General features: G+C 37.8%; 1 protein-coding gene across 1 annotated transcript in view; it reads right to left on the reverse strand.

Moving 5' to 3' along the window:
• Window positions 1-3,312: 3,312 nt before the first annotated feature.
• Window positions 3,313-26,428, reverse strand: part of SPICE1 (spindle and centriole associated protein 1) — a 65,032-nt gene continuing 41,916 nt past the window's right edge. Inside the window, exons 11-18 of the mRNA XM_007453143.1 lie at window positions 22,058-22,189; window positions 18,626-18,767; window positions 17,460-17,684; window positions 10,526-11,016; window positions 8,258-8,441; window positions 5,743-5,845; window positions 4,877-4,964; window positions 3,313-3,614 (exon numbers count right to left, since the gene is read on the reverse strand). Coding sequence (XP_007453205.1) covers window positions 3,561-3,614; window positions 4,877-4,964; window positions 5,743-5,845; window positions 8,258-8,441; window positions 10,526-11,016; window positions 17,460-17,684; window positions 18,626-18,767; window positions 22,058-22,189 — 1,419 coding nt within the window. The 3' untranslated portion in view covers window positions 3,313-3,560. The remainder of the gene's footprint in view (window positions 3,615-4,876; window positions 4,965-5,742; window positions 5,846-8,257; window positions 8,442-10,525; window positions 11,017-17,459; window positions 17,685-18,625; window positions 18,768-22,057; window positions 22,190-26,428) is intronic.

Below are 26,428 nucleotides of genomic sequence, written 5' to 3' on the forward strand. Positions count from 1 at the left end.
CAACTGCCAAAGTCCACGAATTGTTCTCTTTAAATGGATGTATGGATATATTTTGTTGTACATAAATTATTTCTCAATAAAGTTGGTAAGAAAAAAATGGCTGTATTATATTTTGTGTTTATTGGTTTCTGTAATGTTACACAACGATTTTCCAAAAACTTTGTACCATGCATTTATTGGTAATATTGAAATGTTCTCTTTAGTCAAGTATTCTCGAGGATTAAAAAACAAGACCATTATCGCTGCTGTTAATTATTAAATAGTATATCCAGGGTGTCAAAAAGTCAGAAAACATAGGATAAACTTACTTTTAAACAGTATGTTAGTTATTTTCAAATAATATGCTCAACATGTTTTATTTCAACCTCCAAACATCTTTAAAGTTAAAGCACTGGATCCAGTTATTAATTTGAGAAAAACACAAATTCACTACAGAATGTCTTTAAAAATCCAGAAGTACAGAGGGAATAGTGTATTTATTTCTACACCAAAAAGCTGGCAGTCATTACTGAATGCTTGTGAGTCAGGTGCTGTTCTTAGCATATTTACACCTATTTACCTCACTTAATTCTTACAACCCTGTAAGAAAGGTATTATCTCTGACTTTCAAATGGGAAAAATGAGATTAATCTGCCCAAGGGACACAGCCCAAGGAACACAGATGACATATGAATCCACGCTTTCTGATGGCAACACTTGCACCCGTAGCCACTATGCTATATTAGTTATTTCTTTTAAGTTAGTAGAAGTCCAATAATTGTTTTTAAAAAGAGCTTCAAGTCCTGGCTTTACTTCTTATAAGCACTCTGACATTGGGTAGCTTATTCGACCTCTAGAGCTCAATTTCCTCATCTGTAAGGGGGATGGGTGGCATTTAAACATGTCTAACTCATAGGTTGACCGTGAGATTTAAATGCAATAACGGGCTACTGCGGCTTAGCAGGGCGCCTGCCACAGGAACGGCTCAATAAAGGACAGCTATTACCATTATGGTGCTTCTATATTGTGCACACCATAAGAGGGCAGCGCAGCATAGGCTTTGGAGAAAGACTGCCTATGTTCCCATTCTAGTGCCACCACTCCCTGGTTACGTTACCTTGAGAGAGTGCTTACCTCCTCGGACCTAATTTCCTCATCTGCAAAATAAGGATAACAGTACTTACCTCATGAAGGTGTCATGAAGTCATGTGGCTAGAACAGTGCCTGGCACTTAGCACATAGTAAACCATTATTAAATTCTACTAATCCAAATGATTTTGCTATACAGTGTAGGAGTGATAATATCATAACTATGGATTTAGCTATCAGTCTAGTTTCTCTCGCAAGCTGCAATTTGGAGAACTGTAAATTTTACTAAAGTTTATTAGCAACTGACCAGCAGCTTTCTGGGACATATCGGACAAGACATATGTTAGCAAAAAACTTGCATCTAAAACCAAGAAACACAAGTAATCTGAGTTTGGACCGTTAAAAGTAAATACAAATGTAGTACATCACAGTCAAATACAGCAGAGTTCACCTGTCTTCAGTGCTATAGATCCATGGTTCCCAAATTTGAGCATGCACCGAATCACATGAAAGGCTTATTTAAAAAGACACCAGAGTTTCTGATCAATAGGTCTGGGGTAGGGCACAAGAATTTTCACATCTAACAAGTACCCCAGGTGATAATGATGCCGCTGGCTGGTGTTCACGCTTTGAGACCCACTGATGCAGCTGGCTCTGAAAGCTGATAAAGAGAAGCTAATAAAGGTAGTTTAACTTAATTAAAAACAAATATGCACTAATTTATGACTTGGGGATAATAAATGTTTTTATAATGATGTTTCCCAAGCTTGGCTGTTCACTAGGATCATCTCAGGAGGTTTTTAAAATACTAATGTTTGTGTCCCGTCCCCAGAGTTTCTAATTTAATTGGTCTGGAGTGAGAACTGGGCACTGGGAATTTTAGAAGGTCCCCAGATGACTCTAATAACAGCTGAAGTTGAGAAGCACTACTCCAGAAGGCCTAAGAAAGAAAGGCTCCTTTCTCTGTATCTATTATTCTTGGAGTTTTTTCAATCTACCTTTGTATTTTATCAGCAAAAACAAACATTAACAGGATGAATACTTCAATATCAGTCCCAAAGGTTGCCAGTGAGCTAGTGGTTAAAGTTTTTGCATTGGTTCTCAACTCTGGCTGCACATTAAATCACCATGAGCAGCTTTTTAAAATGCCATGCCAAGGCATCTCAGAGGTTGAAAGGAATATAGAGGAAAAAAATAAAGAGCCAACCAGTTGGAGAATATTAAAGAAAATACGTGTCAAAAGAATGCATTCACAAACCAAGCAGATAACCTGACATTTCAATAACAGAAGGAATAACACTAAAATGGTTTTATATGCCATACAGGGATAGTATTTATTAAATACCAAGGTTTAAAAAGTGCAATACAGACGGAAGAATCTGCAATAATGCAAATGCATACAGATGACTTCACATAAATAAAATCAGTGATACCAAAAGACAATAATTATTTTGCCCCTACAACAACGAAGAGGCCCAAATGAAAGCTGCATAGCACACTTCCTACACCAGTGACTTACAACTGCAGGAGGAGGGAAGGTGTTATCTGAGAAAGTTCCCCAAGGAGTTACAGTGTGCTTCCCCCTCGCCACTCCCACCTCACTTAGGCTGAGAATTCCTATCATAGAGCCAAGGAGCAGAGACCATTCAAAAACAAGTTTAAAACAGAAACCAATATGTGAGATCAAACAGGTGCCTTGAAGAAAAATCTACCCTGAATGCATTGTAGATTCAAGGCTGGGAAAATTGATAGCAACGTTTTGTACTCAATTCTGTTTCAAACATTAAATAAACCAATAAATCAATGTCACTGCATTCAGATATTTAAGCTCAATCATTATTTTTTTGATATACATTACCATTACTGATAACATTTTCACATGTAAAGACTATGTAAGAATTTTATAATATATATAACCACCCTTACCTGCTTAAGCAAATATAAACAAATACTCCCACACTTACTTTTTAAAACTATACATTCCCTTGATGGAAAAAGTGATGGACTACAGTGACTTCTCTCAAAAGGGGGTGTAAATTTTTCTGAAAGCCAGACTTTAGTCACACAGAGGCATTTTATTGTAAGTTATATGCAAAAGCAGTTTAGTTCTTCAGAAAAAAATAAAATAAAAATAAAATAGATCAACATTTGAGATACACTGGACCAAAAAAAAATCTGAATAAAGATGATAAAGATAAAAATATATTACTCCAAAAAATCCTTGAATTTATTAGAATATACAACTTTAATTTCCCTCTAGTCAAAATTTTATTCACAAGAGGTTATAGGTTGGTTGTTTGTTGGAAATCTATTTGAAAAGGTTAAAAATTAAAATAATTGCTTTATTTCTTTGTTCCACTGGTACTAAGCCACGAGATCTTTGTAAGTTGTATCTGAAAGAAGAACATAAAAACTTAAAAGCAGGAGCAGGGAAAGGGGAGTGGAAGCTCAAGAATATATTACTGAGAACAAACTCTACAACTCGACCTCACTTATGACACGTGGGTAGCAAGAGCAAACCAGCCTTCTTCATTTTGTTTCTCAATCTGTTGAACAAAGATGCAGAAAGGCTTTAGAAAGTAATCAGGAGCATGAAACCACTCAAGATTTACAATTATTTATACCAAGTACATAGAACCAAAGTTATCTTACACCACTGAATGGTACTAAAAATTATTGCTACTAGCAATTTTTATTCTCTATCAGAGACACTCCCAAATATTCCCCGGCCAACAGATCCCCTTATTGATTTGGCAGGCCTAATTTTTTTAAAAAGAATCAATCCAGTATTTTATACAAATCAATGTACAACTTTTTAAAATAACAAAAAAAAGTTATTTGACCTTGGTAAATTAAATCTGTTACTAAATTCCAGAAATTAAGGGAAAATTATATAAAATAGTTTACGTTAAAGCTTTTTAAGAATATAAGAAACAACAAAGGACAAATCCTCCAGTGCTAGGCAATTGGAATATTCTGAGCTTACCGATTAATTTGGACTATAAATACTCGGTGTTTATTGAGGCATTCACTCTTTGGTCTAATTACTGAAGCTAGTAATAAGAATAGCAAGGAAGATTCCCCCCTCCACCCCATCAAACAGTTGTTAGCTCACGTTTGCAAATGTAATGTTTATGATTTTAAAGATTCCCTCACAATTTGCTATGACTAATCAGTCAAAGGAGCTATATTTTGCTGTATTACCAGCACAGAAAAATGCCTTTTGCAAAACTTTTGGATATACTGTAAGATGCTTAGTTTGTGTACATTCCTATAGCAAATCAGAACACATAAAAAATATGTAAGACATTTATTTACCCTTTGTGCCATAACCTCTCTACATGTGGCACATAACCTCTCTGTGGCACACTCAGATACAGCACACTGGGGCAGAGTGACAAGGAAAGTGACTGGCCCCAGGGCTCTGGCTATCCCAAGCCCTACACAGCCACAGCAAAGACTGAGGAAACCAGTATCTCAGTAAGCCCACAACCCATTCAAGGCACCCCTGTGTGTCTTGCCACACTATTTGGAATGCTCTGCCTGAAACAATAATGTCCTATCTATCTTTGTTGAAATCTTACTGAATTTTACCTTATTCCTTAGTTACCCTAGAAAACAAAAGAAGTGTATGCTTATTTGTTTTTTCTAATGAAGGTGAATTAGTATTTCTTTTCTTCTGAGAATTTTATATTATCTTTAAGATAACAGGAATAATAATTAAGCATGGAAACTACTAAATCAGCCACCTCCCACCTTTGCCATCCCAACCTCTAGACACATTTCACAATTACATTTTATCACATACCTCTGCTCTTGGATTAAGAGGTGTCAAGTGCCCACTTCCTGAGGTGGCATTTAATGGAGAACAAGAATTACTAGTAGCCCCTGGAGATCTTTTTATGAGAAATAAAAGAGAGTGAGAGAGTAATCTATTATTATTCACCTTTAAAAATTATGTAAGACACAATTCTCAATACTGAGAAGAGCTTGAAAGGAATGGCTGACTTAAGTCCAAAGGAGGTAAATTATTTGCAACATATTTTCACCAACCTAAGTCTTTTTTTTTTAATTAACAGATTTTCTTTTTTAGAGTATGTTTAGGTTTATAGAAAGACTGAATGGAATGTACAGAGACCATTAGAGGACCATACAGATAAGTTTTTAACATTAAAAGAGGAAGAATGGATATGCAGGGGTGGGGAAGAAGGGTCAAGGTCGTGGAAGAGTAATGAGACGTGGAACAGTGCAGTACTAGCATATAGAGTGGACACAGAGAGCCAGGTACATCCTTGGTGTCACCATCTACCAACCACGTGACCCATCGAGGCAAATTACCCAATTAGCTCTATGAGCTTTGGTTTCACTTACTGTAAAGGAGGAAAATACTATTGGTCAATTTACCCTGTCATATGTTACCTCCTAATTTTGTAACCCATAAAACGCTCTACATATGTGCTATTATCCTATTTTTGTCTTCAATAGCCAACCCAATGCTTTTCTACTTAATTAAGGCTTGTTTCTCACTCTTCTTTTTCCCCCCAAAACTGTCCTCCCCAATTACTTGATTTTCTCTACATGAGTGAATCTGTCTGAAACTAAGTCAGACATTATGCACTACCTTTTTTCACAAAGAGAATAAAACACAAACCATGTTCTTGATTTTAACCCTACCTTCTTGAATTTAGCCCACTGGCAGGAGAGACTGTACTGCATTTTGAGCTTTCTGGGGCTTCCGCTACTGGAATAGATACCTCGATCATCCTCTTTCCTCCTTCTATAATATAAAAATAAACATTAGTTTATTACCTTTCAATAAAATGAAAATTTAACTTGATTTCTGTCTTATTGCAAATTATACATTATAAATTTGAGGGTTATTTCTATATTTTTATCATCACGGACCACAAATACACTTCAAAGATTTTTTAAAAAACAAACTGTGGGACAAGAAACTTTAGTTCTTTGTGTCAATTCAGGAGCATGCCAGTTCCTAGAGAGTCAGAATCTTCAGACAAATGGTATCATGTCAGATCTGCAAGTGAAAAACAGAAATTAAGAGCTAGCCCTAAAGAATAGGAGATCTTGGTGAGAGCGACTTACCTAAAGCTTTCCAAAAAAAAAAAAAAAAAAAAAAAAAAAAAAAAAAAAATGAAAAAGAAAGAAAATTTCTGGAGTTATGCAGTAAAACTTTAAATCTTCTAAATCTATTACATTATTACTGTTACTGAAGACATTAAATTTGGAGGGGAAAGTTGGCTGAAGAGCTCATATGGCCAAAGGCAACTATAGTTATGTACATTTTCAATATTTCAGAAGTAGATAATCAGTCAACAAATATTTACTAAGTATATACTCATGAAAGGCTCAGGCAGTGCCCCTAAGAATCACTGCTTAAAACAAGTGATTTCTGGACTTTAAGGGGTAATGAAGCTCTATTCAATTTTATAACATATTCCTTGGTTGCCCTAGAAAACAAAAGAGGTTCTGCATGACATGATTTATTTTTATCTTTATCATTATAGCCCACAGAGGTTCCTGTGAAACCAATAATTTTACTTAAGAAAAGAATACCTTAGACAAATAAGCACTGGAATGGAAAGAACACGGTTGCGAATCTACCAGTTTGCTTTAGAATTTCAGACAAATCACTCAACTTCTTTGTGCCTCAGTTTACTTATTTATCAAATAGTTGTATCAGCTTTGTCTACTCTGAAGGTATGCTGAAAACTAAATGAGCCAACAGAAATGAAAGTATTAACCTCAAAGAACTACTGAAATAGATGTCTCATTTTATCACAAAATTATTCTTACGAGTGATCTACTTTATTTTTTCTTCATTGCACTTAGCACTAACTGACATTGTCTCATGTATTTATTTGCTTATTTGTATTGCCTGCTCCCCAGCTTGAATCCTGGAGTAGTCAAGCTGGGCAGGGGCTTGTCCTGTTTGATGCAGTATCCCCAGTGCCCAGAACATGATGGCACATCGTTGGTATTCACATATATTGAGTGATTTCACTTATTTATTCTAGTCAGAAGTTGCCTCTAGACTTTCTGACTATGAAGAACGGTCGATAAAGCTGTAATGTGAAGGAGCCTAGAATAAACAAAGAGGAAGGACCTTAGGGAAATGCGTTATCTATCACTTTCCAGTAACTTCCAATCACTCTGTTTTCCTGTTTTCTTTTTTTAAAACATTTATTTATTTGGCTGCACCAGGTCTTAGGTGCGGCACTCGCGATCTCTAGTTGCGGCATGCATGCGGAATCTAGTTCCCTGACCAGAGATCGAACCCGGGCCCCCGGCATTGGGAACGTGGAGTCTTAACCACTGGACTACCAGGGAAGTGCCTCAAATCACTCTGTTTTCTGGGTCTGTAATTCAAAAAGGAAATAACTTCTGAGAGAAAGAGTCTTATTGGTAGATCCTTCATAGGTAACCTACTTAAACCAGCCACAGGACATAGGAATCTCTCTAAAACAACAATGCTTGAACACCTCAGGGGGCACACCACTTACTGATACAGAGCTTTGTCTATTCCTGACAATTAGAACCTTCTCTTACACCGGGCCCAAATTAGTCTCTCTAGAACCTTCATGCAGCAATACCCCTTGAGGGACTTAATAATTCAATTTTTAGCTAAAGAGCAACTTGAGGTCTACTTCTTTTCATCAGTACCTTTTTGAATGTGATCACTATGACAACTAATTTTTCAGTTACTGTCTATTGTTTAGAATCACCTGTAGCTTTCCACATTCCTAAATGTTACAATAGGAAGTTTAACTTACAAGTGAAAATGTTTTAATGGTTTTAACAGAATAATAACTTGTAATTTGTTGCTGATGAAATTCTAAATTATTTTGATGCTTATGTTTATAAATAGCTGCAGCATACGCCAGGAACGAATCATATACAGAAATAGATCCCATTTACATGTAGGGCAACTTAGGAATTCAGACACCAAAGATTAACTGCAGGCACCATGGGATAGCTTTCTAGAAGCTAGAGAGGAGACTGGCCTTCTAGTCCCATTTCTGTCACTTAGGTCTGTTTCTTTCTATATAAAATTGAAGACACTGAAATATATGCGCTCTGAGATTTCTTTTAGCTAAATATATACTTGCAAAATCAAGAAAATGAAAATTTTCATGTGTCTAGGCTTTTAAATCATGAATTTGCGACTAACCAGTCCATGCTCCGAGCGGTGACTGAATAGGTGATACTGGTGGAGAGGAAGGATTCAAACCAACAAGTTTCTGCTGCTCTATTAATTGCAAGAGTTTTCCACGAGCCTCCATACTCTGTCGATTCAATTCTGCAATCCGCTCCTCCATGCTACTTGGTGTTGGAGGTTGTACTGCTGGAAAAGTCTTAAAAAAAAAAAGGACACAGACTCCATATTAAAAATAATACAAACAATTATGACCTTTTGTAAAAACGAACTCTTCCACTAAGAGCCAGCAAATCAGTATTCATAGCCTATGCTACATGTGAACTTGAATACTGGGCAAATAGTAATAGAATTTACAAATCTCTTAATTGAAAAATAAAGGCTAAAGTAAAGGTATACTAATCCTTCTAATACCAGTGCCACATAAGCCGTCTAGTCCCTCTGTCCATGGAGAGTGTCTGTGGGGCAAAGCAAAGCCTTCCTGCATCTCTTAGCGTTTGTTGAGCTGCACAAAGATCACACGAGCAAAGATACTATTCCGAGTGATTGACTTCTAACATCCCTATTAAAGACAGGTCTGGAGTTTGGATCACAATATACAAAAGAGGACCTGCTATAGTTGAAATAGATGCTTCTATAATTATAATCTTCATACATGCACTATGAGCTATTTGGCAAAGATTTCTAGGAACCTTATCACTCCTTCTGACCATGTGTCACCCTACCCAGGCCACTTTTGGCCTAACATACCTGATTCAAGAAGGCTGGTGACTGGAAAGCAATATGAGAGGTAGAGTAAAAAGGAGCCACCCAAGGAATATAATGTAAGTTTGATTTGAAAATTCCTGAAAGGAATGCCACTCTTAAGTATTTCATTTAGTAAATATGTCCCTTTGGGGAAAAACAATTCCTACTAGAAGTCACTAATTTGTGGCTTATGCCCGTTAGTTAAAAAAGAGATAAGCAAACCAGCATGAATTAAAAATCATTTTGTAATTCTGATTATAATGAAAAGGGTGGTGAGGGCAATAGTACTAGATCGTCCTCTCTAGCCCAACTGTTATACTAATTGGAAAAGGGGGCAAGCTCCATTTTTAATTCTGTGGGCTTTTTTAAACCAAGAGTTGCCTATTTCAAATAATCTTCAAAACTCTGCATACACAGAAACGTCTCTGTTGACTAAAACTGAGGCAGCTTGTACTTACATACAACTGTAACGATCACTCCTAATCTCTGTCTCGGCTTCTTCTGCCAGTCCCTTCTGACTGCTATTTCTGTCACTCGATACCCGTGTTGCCCTTATTGCCCATGAGCCAGTGCTGACAGAGATGGCCCTTACCCCCACCCTCCCCTAACCTTCTTCATGGAAGCCCTCAGTCCACAGTTGGTAAAGCCCTTATGGAAGCGATCACTCTGGAACCCCTAATCCATGAAGCTGGCCAGCTCCTTCCCACGGCCCCGCCTCCCATCAGAACTCTGAGAGGTGCCACATTGGCTCATGACAGGGTAAAAGGAAGACTCTCCCGTCACTGGGATCTGCATGAGGGCGTGTGTTATCAACACTCCACAACTGGAACTTAGAATCCCTTTGCTCCCCACAAACAAGGAAATGAAGGTTCACGTTGCCAGGTCAGCCCTCAGTTACGTAACTTACAAAATTCCAGCACTACAACATGCAGACTTTTGCTCCTCAAAGTGTAATCCTTGGACCAACATCACCTGGGAACTTATTAGAAACGCACAGGTTCTACCTCAGACCTACTCAGAGTCTGCATTTTAGCAAGATTCCCAGATGATTAGTATGTACATTAAAGTCTGACTTTAATATTCTTTAAAACATCATTTCTAAGGGAAAATGCATTCTGTGTCCTAAAAAATTAACTACTCGCGAGCTGAGGGCCAACTACACATAATTCTCTTTTATGAGCCCCTTTAAGAGTAAAAATGATTTCAATTAAAACACAGTTATGGGGTAAACTTTCAAGACATATTTATTCTATATATTATATTTCAAACTTCATTCCTAGCTTAATTTTAGCTTTCCTACCTGTTTTACTTTTGTCCTATTTTCCTCATTCATTTCCCCATTTTAAGTTTCATGTTGTACTCTTTTAATGCATGTGTGACATAAACTGATAAATAACCTCTACTTATTTTGTGATGAGGACCCGACACAGCATAAGCCATCTAGTACCAGCTTCAAGTACCAGGGTCATTTCTGGATGCTCCAGCAATATACTTAAATACCAATATGCCTGTAGGCAATCCTTAACTGGTACTCACAGAGGTCATGTTGCTGGCATGACTCGTCTCCTGTTTGTTAAACTCCCGAAGTCCATCCCCTTGCTCTCCCCCTGGCCCAATAATATTATTCAGCTGTGCCTTGATAGCTGAATTCTGCAGTGTCAACTCAGCAATTCGTGCCATGATGTCCTTTCTCTGTATTAATGTCTCATTTGTTCTAAGCTGTTGCCCATCTCCCAATACAGGGGGTTCTTCTGAGAGTGCAGGGTTTCTTGATTGCTGAGTGCTTGAATGGGAATTGCAGAGGGGCTGCGAGGGGTTAACAAAAGGAGCCTGGGTTTTGTTCTGCAAATCTTCTCCCATGTGAGAGGCCCTCCACCTCTGAGTAAAGAGATGACTCTCTTCACTTGAATTCTGAATGTCTGTGCCAGTAGGTACGGTCTTCTTTTCCCAGTTTTGTTCCTTCTCAATTATTTCCACGGTTGGAGGAATTCGTGGGGCAGGACGAGTTTGAACAGTCCTCCTCAATACTGTAGATAAAATTAAGAAACATGTACCACTTGACCACAGTTGGCACTATAATCATCTCATTAGCCCTCCTTAGTAGTTAGAGAAATATTTCAATAGAAGGATTTGGTTTCTGAATGCCTCATTTATTTTAGCAGAGAACTTGCCAGCAATACCAGCGCTAACAATCAAGTACAGAGTCTTTTATATTCCTTAGAGCTTTATCGGCATCCTTGTGAAAAACCATCTACCAAGTTCACATTTTAACACATATATTAACTCATACCTGGGAATCTTGGGGGGAGTATAGATATATAATGTAAACTGAGGATGGGCAGGGGAAGCATCTCTGAAGAAGTAAAGTTTTTAAATGATTACATATGTGACAGAAAGTAGAGCAAAGAACATTACAGTCAGAGAGGACAACATATGTGAAGGCCCCAAAATAGGAAACAGCAAAGAAAGGAGGCCAGTCTGGCTGTAGCATAGCAACAAGGCAGAACTGGGAGTATATGAAACCAGAGAGGCATACAGGGCTATCTCTTGCAGAGCTTTTTAAAGCCATGTTAGAAATTTTATAATTTAATCCAAGAGCAATGAAACCTGGAGGTTTGGGAATGACTCAATTTACATAATTTACATTTCTTTTTGTTTTGTTCTGTTTTGTTTTGTTTTTGTTTCTTGCGGTATGCGGGCCTCTCACTGTTGTGGACTCTCCCGTTGCGGAGCACAGGCTCCAGATGCGCAGGCTCAGCGGCCATGGCTCACGGGCCCAGCCGCTCCGCGGCATGTGGGATCTTCCCGGACCGGGGCACGAACCCGTGTCCCCTGAATCGGCAGGCGGACTCTCAACCACTGCACCACCAGGGAAGCCCATAATTTACATTTATTAAATGCTGTCGATAATTGGAAGGTCCAGGAATAGAAGTAGGGAGACCAATAAGCAGCTGTAGTAGTCAAGAAGAAAGATGATGGTAGCTTTGACTAAGGTATGTTTCCTATAAAGATGGAGAGAAGTAGATACATTTGAGAAATATTTTGGCAATAGAACTGAGAGTGATGAACTGAAAGTAGGGAGTGAGGGTAACGCACAGAGCAAGATGGCATGCAGAAGTGAATGGATGGTGATGCCCTTTACTGAGATGGAGAAGACAAGGAGAACAGATTTGGTGGAAGGAGGATTATTAAGAATTGTTTTGAACATGCTAAGTTTAAGGTGCCTATATATCCATCCAAGCAGATGAAACATGGGTCAGAAACTCAAGAGACTATCTAGGCTAAGATCCAAAACTGGAGGTCCCTGGGCATATGCTGGGTTGGCCAAAAAGTTCATTCGGGTTTTTCCGTAACACCTTAAGGAAGCCACAAGAACGAGTGAGACTATTTAGAGAGAAAGAATAGAGTGAGAGAAGAAACCAGTAACAAGACACGAAGAACTCAACATTTAGAGTCAGATAAAGGAGGAGAAGCTAGCAAAGAAGACTGAAATGGAGCAGCCAGAAAGATAAAGAAATATTACAAGAATGTGGTTTCAAGGAAACAAAGAGGCAGTGGTTAACTGTGTGTAATATTACTGTAAGACCTAGAAACATAAGGACAGAAACTGTACAGTGGAGTTAACAACACATTGGCCACTGGAGCCCTTAGCAAGAGTGATTTAGGTAGAATGACCAATATGGGAGTGAACTGAGGGAATAGATGCTTCTATTTCAAGACTACAGACTAAGCACGCATTTATCTCGCCTTCTTTAACTGACAGTAAGGAAATATAAACACAAATAAACTCACACCAGTAAAGATAATGGTCTGGGGAGAAGCAGTAGCAAACTAGATATTTCAATACATTTCTGGAAGACTGAGAGTGGATGGGAAGTGTGTGAAAGAATGAAATTGTGCAGAAGCCACAGTCCAGAATATGTCTATTAATTAAAAGGAAGCTACAGGTAAAGCCAGTTTCTTTTGGGGAGTACTAAAAAGGCTGCAGGCTCAAAGCTGACAGGTACAGAGAAAGAGAAAAGTAGGGCTAAACTGGGGAATTACTTGAAAGCTTGTCTTTTATACGGTGATGTCAGTCAACCTGTTGCTCACCACTTCCGACACCCATCCTTGAAAACAACAACAACAAAAAAAAACAGGGTTGGGAAGAGCAAATGTGGTAGACCCAACTGAATAGCTGGATCCTGCTTCCAGATTCTACAGGAAGCCTGCAGTTAACATCTCATGCCCATATGCGCAAAGCAACTACTTAAGGCAAAACATATTGGGAAAACAGACCTAGCCTTACCTGTATCACAGAGGAGAAAACTTATGCCAGCTACCTATACTATTCAACCTAGTCATTTCTTCTTAAATATGAATGGACAATAAAGGATGACCAGACATTGAGGAAAGCCAGCAGCACAAAAAAGAAAAGCCAGAATAGATAAATAGAACAGACTAAGAACAGAAGAAAGAAAATTCAGGTACAGAGGAAAATGTAACAAAATTTTAACTGGTTTCCTCAGAAGAGAGTTTCTGGAAGATATTGCATTCATAATGAGCAGCAACGGAAAAAAGGACAATCAGAAAATAAGAAAGGGTCCTTGCTTGGAAATTTAAAATATGGTTGGTGAAATACAAAGGCTTGAATATAAAGTGAAAAATACTTCCAAAATGTAAGAAGATATAAGACCAAATACATGAGAAAATAATCCAGAAGGTCAACATATAATTTCCCCAAACTGCAGAAAGTCATGTCTTCTGACAGAAAGGTCCCACGGGTGCCTCACAGTAATGAGGAAAAAACCCACATTTAGATACACCCTGTGCAATTTCAGAATAAAAATAAAGGGATCCTAAAAGCTTCCACAGAGAAAGAGTAGGTCAAAAATACAAAGAAATAAAATTTTGATATGAAATCAGACATCTTGACTGCAACACTGGATAAAAAAATTCAATGGAACAATGCCTTTAATTTCTCAGGAAAAGGGACTAAGGACCTAGAATTCTATTTCTAGCCAAATCATCAATCAAATATAAGAGAAAAATGAAAATATTTTCAGATTTTCAAAAACTCAAAGTTTACCTTCTATATACCCCTTCTGATGACTTCTTTCAGAAAACTGAGGGAGAAAACCAAAAAAGAGGAAGAAATGGAATCTAGGATGCAGCAGATCCAAACCAAAAGTGTTATAACAGGGACTTCCCTGGTGGTCCAGTGGTTAAGAATCCGCCTTCCAATGCAGGGGACACAGGTTCAATCCCTGGTGGGGGAACTAAGATCCCACATGCTGCGGGGCAACTAAGCCCACGTGCTGCAACTACTGAGCACGTGAGCCACAACTAGAGAACCCATGTGCCACAACTACAGAGCCCATGTGCTCTGGAGCCTGCACGCCACACTCAAGAAAAGTCCACACGCTGCAACGAAGATCCTGTGTACCACAACTAAGACCTGACACAGCCAAAACTAAAATAAATAAATATTTTTTTAAAAAGTGTGATAACAGCAAGTCCCAGGATAAGAGCTGTGCAATAGGCCCAGAAAGCAATCCATTGAGACTGGAACAGAGGCTCTGGGAAGGTATCTCTGGTGTGAAAGTGGAATGACTAAAGGACGTGCAAATGACATGGGTGAAGGCACATTATACTTCTGTCAACAAGACGGTAAAAGCAATTTGAATCTTCAGGCAAAATAAAAACAGAACAAGAAAATCACAGTATAAACACAGAGCCAAGTAAAACATTCTGAGCATATGATGAAGTGAAATAAGAATTCACCTTGATCTTCATACTATGAACTTTTTCCTTTTGTGTGGCACAAGGACTGATAGTAACAATGGACCCAAAAAGAAAATGTAATTGTTATCTGTTTTCAATGTCAGTATCCATCTATAGATGAGACAGAGAAGATATAATGGTAATGGAACATTGTAAATGTTATCAAACTTGATACTACCAAAGGAAAGGTAAAGGTGGCTGAAGATGGGAGGTGGAAACAAAGGAGAGGAAGAAGGAAGGGAGGGGAGTTAGTGTTCTCTCATAGCAGAAAGCTAATAGATACTGCCTGAAGTTAATGAAAAAGAAATCGAAAGTATTTAAAGTCATAAAGTTCTGCAACAGAAGAAATAAAAATAAAAATATAATTATCCAAATTAGATAGAGAAGAGAGGCAGGTGTTAAGATGAATTAAACCCTCTTCTTTAATAAGGAGAGTCTATAATGATTGTGTAAAGTTGATACTTCAAGAAAAGAGATGTAAAAATATTTTATGTTAATTATTAAGACCACCATCAGATAAACAGAAATTAAACTGGGATAAAAATAACTGCCTCTTGAGGTAGGCCTAGAGGTGGAGGAGGAGGAGACCCTTGTATGTGCTTTTCTTAACCACCTGCAAATATGAATTAAATTAATACTTTAAAAAGTGAATGGAAGATAAGAAAGTGAAAACAGCATATGTATACCACTCTTTCAAGAAGCATGGTTATAAAAGAAAGTAGAAATTGATTAGTAGCTAAAGGAAAGTATTTATGATGGGAAATTCTAGAACAACACTGTCCAATATGGCAGCCTCTGGTTATATGTGACTATTCATATTCAAACTTTAATTAAAATTAAATAAAATATAAAATTCAGTTCCATCAGTCACAGTAGCCACATTTCAGGTTCTCAGCAGTCCCATAAGGCTAATAGTGGCTACCATATTAAATGGGGGAAATACAGAACATTTTTTATCATCACAGAAAGTTCTATTGAACAGTTGTTCTAGAGCATAACTGAACACTGATGATGCACCCTATATACCTCTCATCTCTGTCTGCATGTTCAGTTTAACTGAACAACTCTTTACATGTGAGCATTCCAAACAAAATGCTGAAAAGTATGTTAATAAAACTTCACCAATTCAGAATACATATTCCAAGGTAGTTCTATCTGCACACTGTAAAAGAAATGTGCAGTGTTATTTTCAATGCAGAACCTGCTGAAGATGCTAACAAAATGTTGTCTAGAGCAATCCCTGAATAATTTGCTTTAACAGTTAATATATTTGCAGAGTAAAAATATTTATTATAATTATTTCTTTAAAAGGATTTCAAGCTACCTTGTTATCACCAATGAAAAATAATTTACAATATCTCATAAGAGATCATTAGGCAAGCCCATTAATAACATGCAAACATTTGAAAAATTAAGGAATGAAAAGCTAACTTGAACAGAAATCAGAATTGAAATTATATTTCATAAATCTAGCCAATGTTAATAATACTTACTAGACCTCTAAAGAGGAAATATCAAATCACAGAACTGTAGAGCTGGAAGGACATTAAAGATAAAGGAAAAGACTCATTTGAGAGACAGGAAAACTAAAGTCCAGGAGAGGTATCTTAGCGCCATGACGACAGCTAGTCACTGGACCGGCAGGCCAAGACTCCAGCACTTTTGACCCTCAGCCTAGCGCTGTCCCCCTGCACCACACAGATCTGACAAACTCTACATTTGCATTGTAAATGCTAAAACAAATTTTATAACAGCAAGGATTTGTCATTTTCTTTAACCTCTTATGGTCTTTTCACGTCCTCTAAGGGAAACGAAGTGCAGAAAATCTGACAAATTCTATATGTCCTAATGACAATAAAAATTATTCTTCTGTTCCTCTACACAAAAATATAAACACTCTTTTTAAAGAAAGAAAAATTTAGGCAAATCAGGGCTGAATAACATTTTTCTAAAAACTTTGGAGGAACATCTAAGGTAGTTTTTTTGATTGAAGAACTCTTCTGAAAATGAAATGAAAGCTATAGCTCCAGAAAAATGTACATGTGGACAAATAAACATAATTTTCCAAACAGTGAAGGAGTCCATGGAACATCTGAAGGCCATCGATGAGCTCCAAGTTTTAAGAATCTATGAGCTAAGGTAAAAATATTATTCAAAGTTCTCTTTATATGTGCTGCAAAAGTAATTCTAAAGCTACTTTTAATTATACATAGGCTTTCATTATCAAATTCTCCAAGCTGACTGAGCTCAAAACTTTTGCTAAAAAAGAGGTTAATAATCAGATCTGACTTACAAAATCCTCTAAGTCACAGTTCCTGTCTTTCCTTGGTTAAACTTTCCTTCCTCTCCAGAGTACAATCTCCCCTTGTTTCTTACCCCTTCCTGTGCCCCTGGACCATAGACACGAATGGGATTCCCCTTACTCTGCATTTTATTGCTGAGGACATTTGTCCTTTGATCTGAGTTCAATTAATATTTACAATGTCTGATGCAACAGATACATAATGAAATTCACTGTCACATTTCACCATAGGTATAATACACATGATATAAACCACCCTGAAAGACCCTCCTTCAGCTTAAAGATAAGGTATAGTAATCAGTATCTTTTAAAATTCTGTTTATCAGGGAAAAATGAACACAATATTTTACATATATGAAGCATAAAAAAACAGCTGCTTTATAGCTTTAGAAGAAGCCTGCTTACCATCCTGCAAAGGACAGAATTCTGAGTTGCTCTTCTGCCTGGGTGGTGTTAACAATACCGCTGGCTCAAATATATGCCCTGGAAAATTGCTGGCCAGATTCCTGTTTTCTGGAGGGTTTGGCACCTGAGGCAGTTTAACAGGCAAATCTTCCTGTGGCAATTCAACCACATCTTCCCCTCTGAACATCAATGGCACGGAGACATTAGCACTTACAGCTGGACCCTCTGAAGAAGATGAGAGGCTATGAGTACTCAAAGGAATTATGAGCACATTTCAGGTGTTTATACTTAGATGTGTTTCCACAGAGGGCAAAATCACGGGGCCTCCGGAGCCTTCACCTTCTAGTCCATATGCTCAGTTAGCAGTCACTCACAGGCAAAGCTCCTGCGGGGCCAGCACTGGGAAGAAGTGGCTGTTTTTGAGAAAAGCACTGCCCTTGAAGACCCACCCTCACCATTGAGTTTATCTCATGCAAGTCAAATTTTAGAGTCAGACACTTCTTAGAATCCCTTCTAAGAAAATGCGCCTAAATACATAAAACTCTTTCCACACAGAGACACTCATCAAAATATTACTTAGAAGTTAAAAACTCCTAAATGTCCTATTCAGCCTATGGCATACAATGATGGCACATGAGGTGAAAAAAAGGTTTTCAAAGCATCACCACAAATGAACTAAAGTCATGAATTTCTGAAAGTCAGTATTTTTTTTTTCTTTCCATGACCATCCCGTCCCCTTCTGAACCTGGGGCACCATAATGAAAGGTGCTGGTATTAAATTCCCACATGTCTAGGAAGCTAGTTCTTCTACTTTCTATTTGTGTGACTTTGCTAAGTTACCAACACTTTCTCTAAGCCTTAGTTTTCTCATCTAAAAAATGGGGGTAACAATGATACCTACCTCATAAGACTGAGTGAAGAACTCTTGAAAATTAAATGAAAGCTATATTATGAGGATTAAATGAGACAATACATGTAAAACACTGTAAAAGTACTTGGCATAGAGCAAGTATCCAATAAATATTAGCTGGAAGTAGCAGTGGCAAATGTAATAGTGTTAATGCTGTTTACGCATAAACAGCCAATAATTACATACACGTTTACAGTTTTGTTTTCTCTATAAGTATTTTAATCCCAATCTGGGATAATAAGATTATTCCACTCACCTGGACTGTCCATATTTCTACTTGTGGCTCCCCTTTCTAATGTCTGACTTTCTTTGTTATTTATCACAGGACAGTTCTTAATGGCATGTGTGAGTGATATAAGCTGCTCATCTGTTGTGATCATGTACTGCTGAAGTCTTGCCTAGAGAAAAACGAACAAAATAATATCACTGGCATATCAGACAACAAATCATCACCTAGGTATGTATATCATTTCAGACTTTCAAATACTAAAATAATGCATTCACTAAAACATATAATTATAAATATTTTTAAAATTCCATGATAGGAGAATGGTCTAATAAATCATGGAATATTATTAATTAATAAATACACTGCTACAACAATAAGAATTAACCTTTTCATGGGCTTTCAATTTACAAAATCTCTTTATATGGATGATACACTACTGACTCTCGAGCTACCCTGAGAGATACATCAAGTGGAGGAAACTCAACAGAATATTATATAGGCATTTAAACTGATAAACATGAGCATTATAAAAATTTATGGTAATGTATATAAAATAGTGTTAAAAAACTATATATATATATATACATACATACATATATATATATATATATATACATATATATATACACACACCACATATGTATATATATTACAGTTGACACTTGAACATAGGAATTAGGGGCATCAACCCCCTGCACAGTGAAAATTCATGTATAACTTTACAGTTGGCCCTCCATATTCGAGGTTCTGCATCTGTGGATTCAACCAACCATAGACTGCATAGTACTGTAGTACATATTTATTGAAAAAAATTCATGTATAAGTGAACCAGCACAGTTCAAACTAGTGTTGTTCAAGGGCCAATGGTATATACACAAACAGACATAGATATCTCCAAGATGAAAAGACATTAGATAAAAATCAGATGTGCTCAGAGGTCAGAAATATTATTAGTAGGACTGCTGAATGAAGTATACTAAACATTTTTATATCCGCCCAAATTTTTCCCAAATTCCACACTCATATATCTAGTGGCCTACTCAACATCTCCACCAGGAACTCACATAGGCTTTTCAAACTTAAAATACACAAAACCAAACTCCTCCTGAACATCCCCACCTCATCAATAACAACTCCATCCTTCTAACTGCTCAGGCCAAAACTCTTGACTCTTCTCTCACATCTTCCCCTTCACCCCATATCCTATCCATTGGCACATTCTACCAGTTGACTTCAAAATATATTAAGGGGCTTCCCTGGTGGCGCAGTGGTTAAGAATCCACCTGCCAATGCAGGGGACATTGCCTACAAACTTAAAGTGTTTACAGATTCAACATCAGGTCAAGATACATTCCTTCTGATGATGTCATATCTTCATGAGGCTGAGTTTTCATTAGTTGCTGTGCTAAAAAGCAACACTGCATAAAAATGATTGTGAATAGGAAATAAGACTGATGGTGTCCTATATGATTCTAAGCTATGAGAAGCTGTATAATGCTTCATGTACAACATGTATACATATTCCATTAGTAAATAACTGTGGTTATTTAATCATGATAAAAATAAGACTTTTTCTATCAATTTACATGTATTATTTTTTTCACATAGCATCCAAGCTGTTAAGACATAAATGCTTATTAAGTTGTTTGAACCTAACTACTTAATAAATGGAACTGTTGGGTATTTCTTTGGTCTAGGAGTGTCCTGAGGCACTAAGGGCTTGAATGGAGCTAGGGCAGTGATCTCTGATCTAATCTCAACAGAACAGCCTAGAGTGATTCTCTTAAAACTTAAGTCGATCACGTCTCTTCGCTATCCAAAACCCTTCAGTGGTTTCCCATCTCATTCAGAACAAAAGCCCAAGTCCTCACTCAGCCTGCAGGGCCCCATGTGATCTGGCTTCCCTGCTCTTGTCTCCTCCTGTGCTCCCTCTGCCACATCCCACTCCCGCCACCCTGGCCTCCTTGATGGCTTTGAGCTCAACAGCCATGCTCCCACCTCAGGACCTTTACCCTTGCTGTTCCTCTGCCTCGAGTGCTCTTCCCTCAGCTATCAGCATGCTCGCTTCCTCACCTCCTTCAGGCCTTTACTCAATGTCACCTCCTCAGACAGACATGGGCCATCCTATTTATACCTTCCCACCTTGGGCACTTCCTATGCCTCTTACCTGCTTTATTTTTCTTTATAGTACATAATAACCATCTAACTTACAAAATACTTCACTATTTGGGGGTGTGTTTATTTAGAATATAAGCTCCTTGAGGGCCAAGATTTTTTTTTTTCGTTCATTACTATATTGCCTGCACCTAGAACAGTTCCAGGCCCACAGTAAGTGCCAATAAAGATTTGTTGAACGTATTAGTATACTTTAAAAGTGTACTATCTTCCTAAGAGAATTGAAAATATATGTTCACACAAATACTTGTACATGAATGTCCATAGCAGCATTATTAATTCATTACACACAAAAAGTGGAAACTCAAACATCCTTCAACTGATGAATGGATAAGCAAAATGTGGTAGAGCATATAATATTTAGAATATTATTGGGCAATAAAGAGGAATGTAGTACTGATACATGTGACAACATGGATGAACCCTGAAAACACTATGTTGTGTGAAAGAAGCCAGACACCAAACACCATATATTGCATGATTCCACTTATATAAAATACCCAGATTAGGCAAATCTATAAAAACATAAAGTATATTTGTGGTTACCAGGGGTTGATGGGAGGAGAGAATGGAGAGTGAATGCTAATTAGTATGGGGTTTCTCTTTGGGTTAATGAAAATACTCTGGACTTAGCTAATGGTGCTGGTACACAACTCCATGAATATACTAAGAAACCACTGAATTGCACACTTTAAAAGGGTGAGTTAAATGGTATGTGAACTATATATCAATTAAAAAAATTGCATGTCTTATATCTAATGTCCATTGACACAAACATAACTTGTCTACTAACTACTGATTTTCTAGTCTCTTTTGGCTGTTAAGTAAAAGTAATAATAACCACTATTTGAGAACAAAAAGATGAATAAAGATACTGAAGATACTATAAACAACTTTAAACAGTATATGTTATAGGAGGGTTCCTCAAAGGGTATCCTCTGCTATTTTGAAATGAAAAGTAGCTATCATAAACCTCATTTCATATTTTGGATAAACTATTATAATATTGGTAGTTATCGTTTCAATGTAGATTCTGTCTTCCCCAATAAATAGTAAGTTTCTTAAAGACAGTAGACTTATTCTACACTATTTGTAGTCCAAGTTTCTACTACACTACCTCCAATATAATAAATGTGCCATAAAAGTTACTCTTGATGATAATAAAGAAGCAATAAGTAATCATGCCAGCACAACTAAATCAAAGGCAAAGAAGAGAATCTCATACATCCATAAAAATGCTTTATACTACTAAACACAGAAAAGTTTGGGATCTCATCTAAGTACCTGGGTAGCAGTATTTTCTTCTCTAAGGAGAAGAATTTCAGCTGTCAGAGCATCAATCAGCTCTCGATGATCGCCTAATGCTTGTTCCAGTTGCTGCCTTGTCTCTACTTCTTTACGCAGTTGGAGCTCACTCTACAAAAAAAAAAAATGTCAAATAAACTCCCATCCACAGCATCACATGTTGAAAACTAAAAGTTTCTACTCAAAGCTGTCAAAGAAGAGAATACTTACTAAGTATATATTATGTGGCAGTAATAACAATTAAATATTTTTATTAAAAGGTTTATAGTTGATTATAATGTGCTGCTTTATCATCTTCCCTTCTTTAAATATAACACAATGAACAGAATGGTATGTAGAATTAAACAACTACAATTTTTAGAGAAGACAGTGGAAGGAAGTACATATACATGTTGCTTGAATGTATGTAGGCCATCTCCAGAAGGGCACACTGGTATCTGGTAATGATAGTTGGCTACAAGGAAGGAAACAGGTTAAATGGAAGTTAGGGGTGGGAATTAGGTTTTTCATCATATATTCTTCTGTATCTTTGAATGTCATACCATGTAAATGTATCACCAATTCAAAAATTAAGGTTTTCAAAATATAATTAAAAATAAAAAACAGGTTTAAATGATTTAGCTTTGTAAAGCAAGTGATTAACTAAAAAGTACATGCTTCTAAGCCTGTAATACGTTCAGAGAACCAAAAGTACATTCCTAGAGATTCCTAACTTCTGGGTAGAAGAATGCTAAGACTATCACAAGTCTGACAGTATAATAAATCTTTAAAAAGCAAATTTAGATAGATCTCTACAAGATGGTGGAGTAGAAGGACCTGAGCTCACCTCCTCTCACGAAAACACCAAAATCACAGCTAACTACTAAACAACCATTGACAAAAAAAGACTGGAACCTACCACAAAAGATCTTCTACTTCCAAAGATAAATAAGAATACATGAAACAGTAGGAGGGGCACATTCATGCCACAGTCAGATCCCATGCCTGCCGGGTGGGCAACCCACAAACTAGAAAATAATTATATTGCAGAAGTTCTCTCACAGGAGTGAGAGTTCTGGGCCCAGGTCAGGCTCCCTGGTCTGGGGGTCTGGCACTGGGAGGAGGAACCCCCAGAGCATTTGGCTTTGAAAACCAGGGGGGCTTGATCACAGGAACTCCACAGGACTGAGGGAAACAGAAACACCACTCTTGGAGGGTACACACAAGGTCTCGTGTACACCAGGACCCCGGGGAAAAAGCAGTGACTGCAGAGGAGCCTGCGCCAAACCTACGTGCTGGTCTTGGATGGTCTCCTGGGGAGGTGGGGGGGCGGCTGTGCCTCACTGCAGGGACAAGGACAAGGACACTGGTGGCAGAGGTACTGGGTAATCATTGGCATGAGCTGTCCTGGAGGCTGCTATTTTGATGCCAAGACCTGGCCCCACCCAACAGCCTGAAGGCTCCAGTGATGGGATGCCTCAGGCCAAACAACCCACAGGGCAGGAACACAGCCTGATCCATCAGCAGACAGGCTGCTTAAAGTCTTCCTGAGCCCACAGCCACCTCTAAACATACCCCTTGACATGGCCCTGTCCACGAGAGAGACAAGACCCCACCAGTGGTCAGCACCAGTCCCTCCTACCAGGATGCCTGCACAAGCCTCTTAGATCAGCTTCATCCACCAGGAGACAGACACAAGAAGCAAGACAAACTTATTATAATCCTGCAGCCTGTGGGATCGCAAACACAGAAAGTTAGACAAAATGACACAACAGAGGAATATGTTCCAGACAAAGGAACAACATAAAACCCCAGAAGAACAACTAAGTGAAGTGGAGATAGGCAGTCTATCTGAAAAAGAATTCAGAGTAACAATAGTAAAGATGATCCAAGATCTCAGAAAAAGAATGGATGTACAGATCGAGAAGATACAAGGAATGTTTAAGAGCTAGAAGATATAAAGAACAAACAAAAAGAGATAAACAATGCAATAACTGAAATGAAAAATACACTAGAAGGAATCCACTGAAGAATAAATGAGGCAGAAAAACGGATAAGTGAGCTGGAAGACAGAATGGTGGAAATCACTGCCGCAGAACAGAATAAAGAAAAAAGAATGAAAAGAATGGGGTCAGCCTAAGAGACTTCTGGGACAACATTAAACGCACCAACGTTTGCATTTTAGGAGTCCCAGAAGGAGAAGAGAGACAGAAAGGGCCTGAGAAAATATGTGAAGAGATAATAGCCAAAAACTTCCCTAGCATAGGAAAGGAAACAGTCATCCAAGTCCAGGAAGCACAGAGAGTCTCATACAGGATAAACCCAAGGAGGAACATGCCAAGACACATATTAACACATTACTGACCAGAGGATTTTTGCAGAAACTAATGCTGGTGGCTGGCAATTTGTTATGTAAGTGAATATGGAAACATTAGCATTTGAGTAAATATTGACAACTTTTTTTTGCACTTAATGTATTTATTTGAAACTTTGTACATGCCTTACTAAAGCATTCTAATATTTTGTTAGAGTGTGATAGGCAGTATAGCAGGCACCTCTGTGCAGGGGAACAGAACATCTATTACAAACATACTGTGTTTCACTGTGCTTTCCCCTGAAAGAGCAGATGCTACACTTTCTGGCAGCACTTGTTTTTAGTCCTGTGGATATTATTTCCTCTAGAATATGTTTTTATTTTACCTGATAGTTGACAAGGTGGATCTTTGCGGGGGCTCTTTTAGAAACGCCACAAGAAGGACCAGGTGCGGGACTACCACTACATTCACCAGAATGGTCAGTTACCCATTGTCTAGCTAATAAAAATTACTTGTAAGTCATTTTATTCTGTGCATTAAGGCTACAATAAATTTTAAACACATTGAATAAACCGCAATTACTCAAAAGAAACCCAGTTTCTTATTCCATTTTAGAGTTTTCCAGAGGACACTGAAGTTTGACAGATTTGATCAGATCGATCAACTTCTTTCATATATTTATTATACTCTATATACAAGTGGGCTTAGTTATCTGATGGCCAGTCCTCCTGTCTTCTTTTCCTGTAGATGTTATGGAGGCGTCATGAATAGTTGTCACCATGCGGACTAGCCTCTTGTCTTTCCATATAAGAAGAATCACTTCTCTCTTCTGTAAGAATGTCATTTCTCCCTTCTGTAGATTTTTGATTTCTCCTTTAATTGGTTTAATAGACCACGATTCTCTCTTATAGTCCCACAAACTCTGGTTTTATTTTTCAACAATTTTTCAGATGTGGACACAGTTGTAATAACTGTCTTTGTAAATATGGTGCCATGAACCAAGATAAGGTTGTAGGACCAATAATATTGTTTCTTGCAGTTTCTTTCCTTCACCCATGTAAATCTCAAGGCTGCATGTATATCCAGTTTCACTTTTGCTAACCATCCTGACCAAAATTCCATATTTTGTAAGTTTTCTGGGATCATAGGTTTTTTTTTTTTTTTTTTTTTTGTGGTACGTGGGCCTCTCACTGTTGTGGCCTCTCCCGTTGCAGAGCACAGGCTCCGGATGCGCAGGCTCAGCGGCCATGGCTCACAGGCCCAGCCACTCCACGGCATGTGGGATCTTCCCGGACCGGGGCACAACCCCGTGTCCCCTGCATCGGCAGGCGGACTCTCAACCACTGCAGCACCAGGGAAGCCCGGACTATAGGTTTTGAATCTGAGTCGTCCTCTCCACTTTATATTTGTCTCCTCAAGTGACTGCTCTTTTTTGGGTACATAGATCGATTGAAATTTTGGTAGAAAACAATCCAAAAGAGATTTAACTTTTGAAATTCTGTCTGCAGGATGTGGAGTTTCCAAGTTATCATTAAAGTGAAGAAATGTCATTATTTGTTTGAACCTTCTTCTCGTCAAAATCTTTGGAAAGATAGGTGTTTCAAGTAAGGGGTCAGTCGACCAATATTCTTTCCAGTGTGACTTTCTTATTTGTTCCATCAAAATTATTAATCCAAGAAACTTCTTCATGTCACTATTGCTTACATCAGTCCATTTTAAAGCCTTATCATACTTTTTATATGATTTTTCATTCTGTTGGTGATACAAGTTTGTTTGAGAAGCAACCAACTTGAAAAAGTCATTACCAAAAATTAATTCTGCTATTTCACTAACACTTTGTGGGTTATTACATTCAATAGTTACAGCTGACACACCCGTAAAGTCTTCTAATTTTTGTGAAATGTTGCCTTCAACCCACTCTTCTGTAGAAGCAAAGAAGCATTCTCCAGCACTGTGAGTTTCATTTTCATTTTCTGTATCAGAATCAATCACTAAGGTTTTTTGTCTTTTTGTTGGTCTAATATTCACATCTTCTGAATCAGAACTATATTCTGAA

The sequence above is a fragment of the Lipotes vexillifer genome, unplaced genomic scaffold (genome assembly GCF_000442215.2).
Source record: "Lipotes vexillifer unplaced genomic scaffold, Lipotes_vexillifer_v1.1 scaffold1319, whole genome shotgun sequence".
Taxonomy (NCBI): domain Eukaryota; kingdom Metazoa; phylum Chordata; class Mammalia; order Artiodactyla; family Lipotidae; genus Lipotes; species Lipotes vexillifer.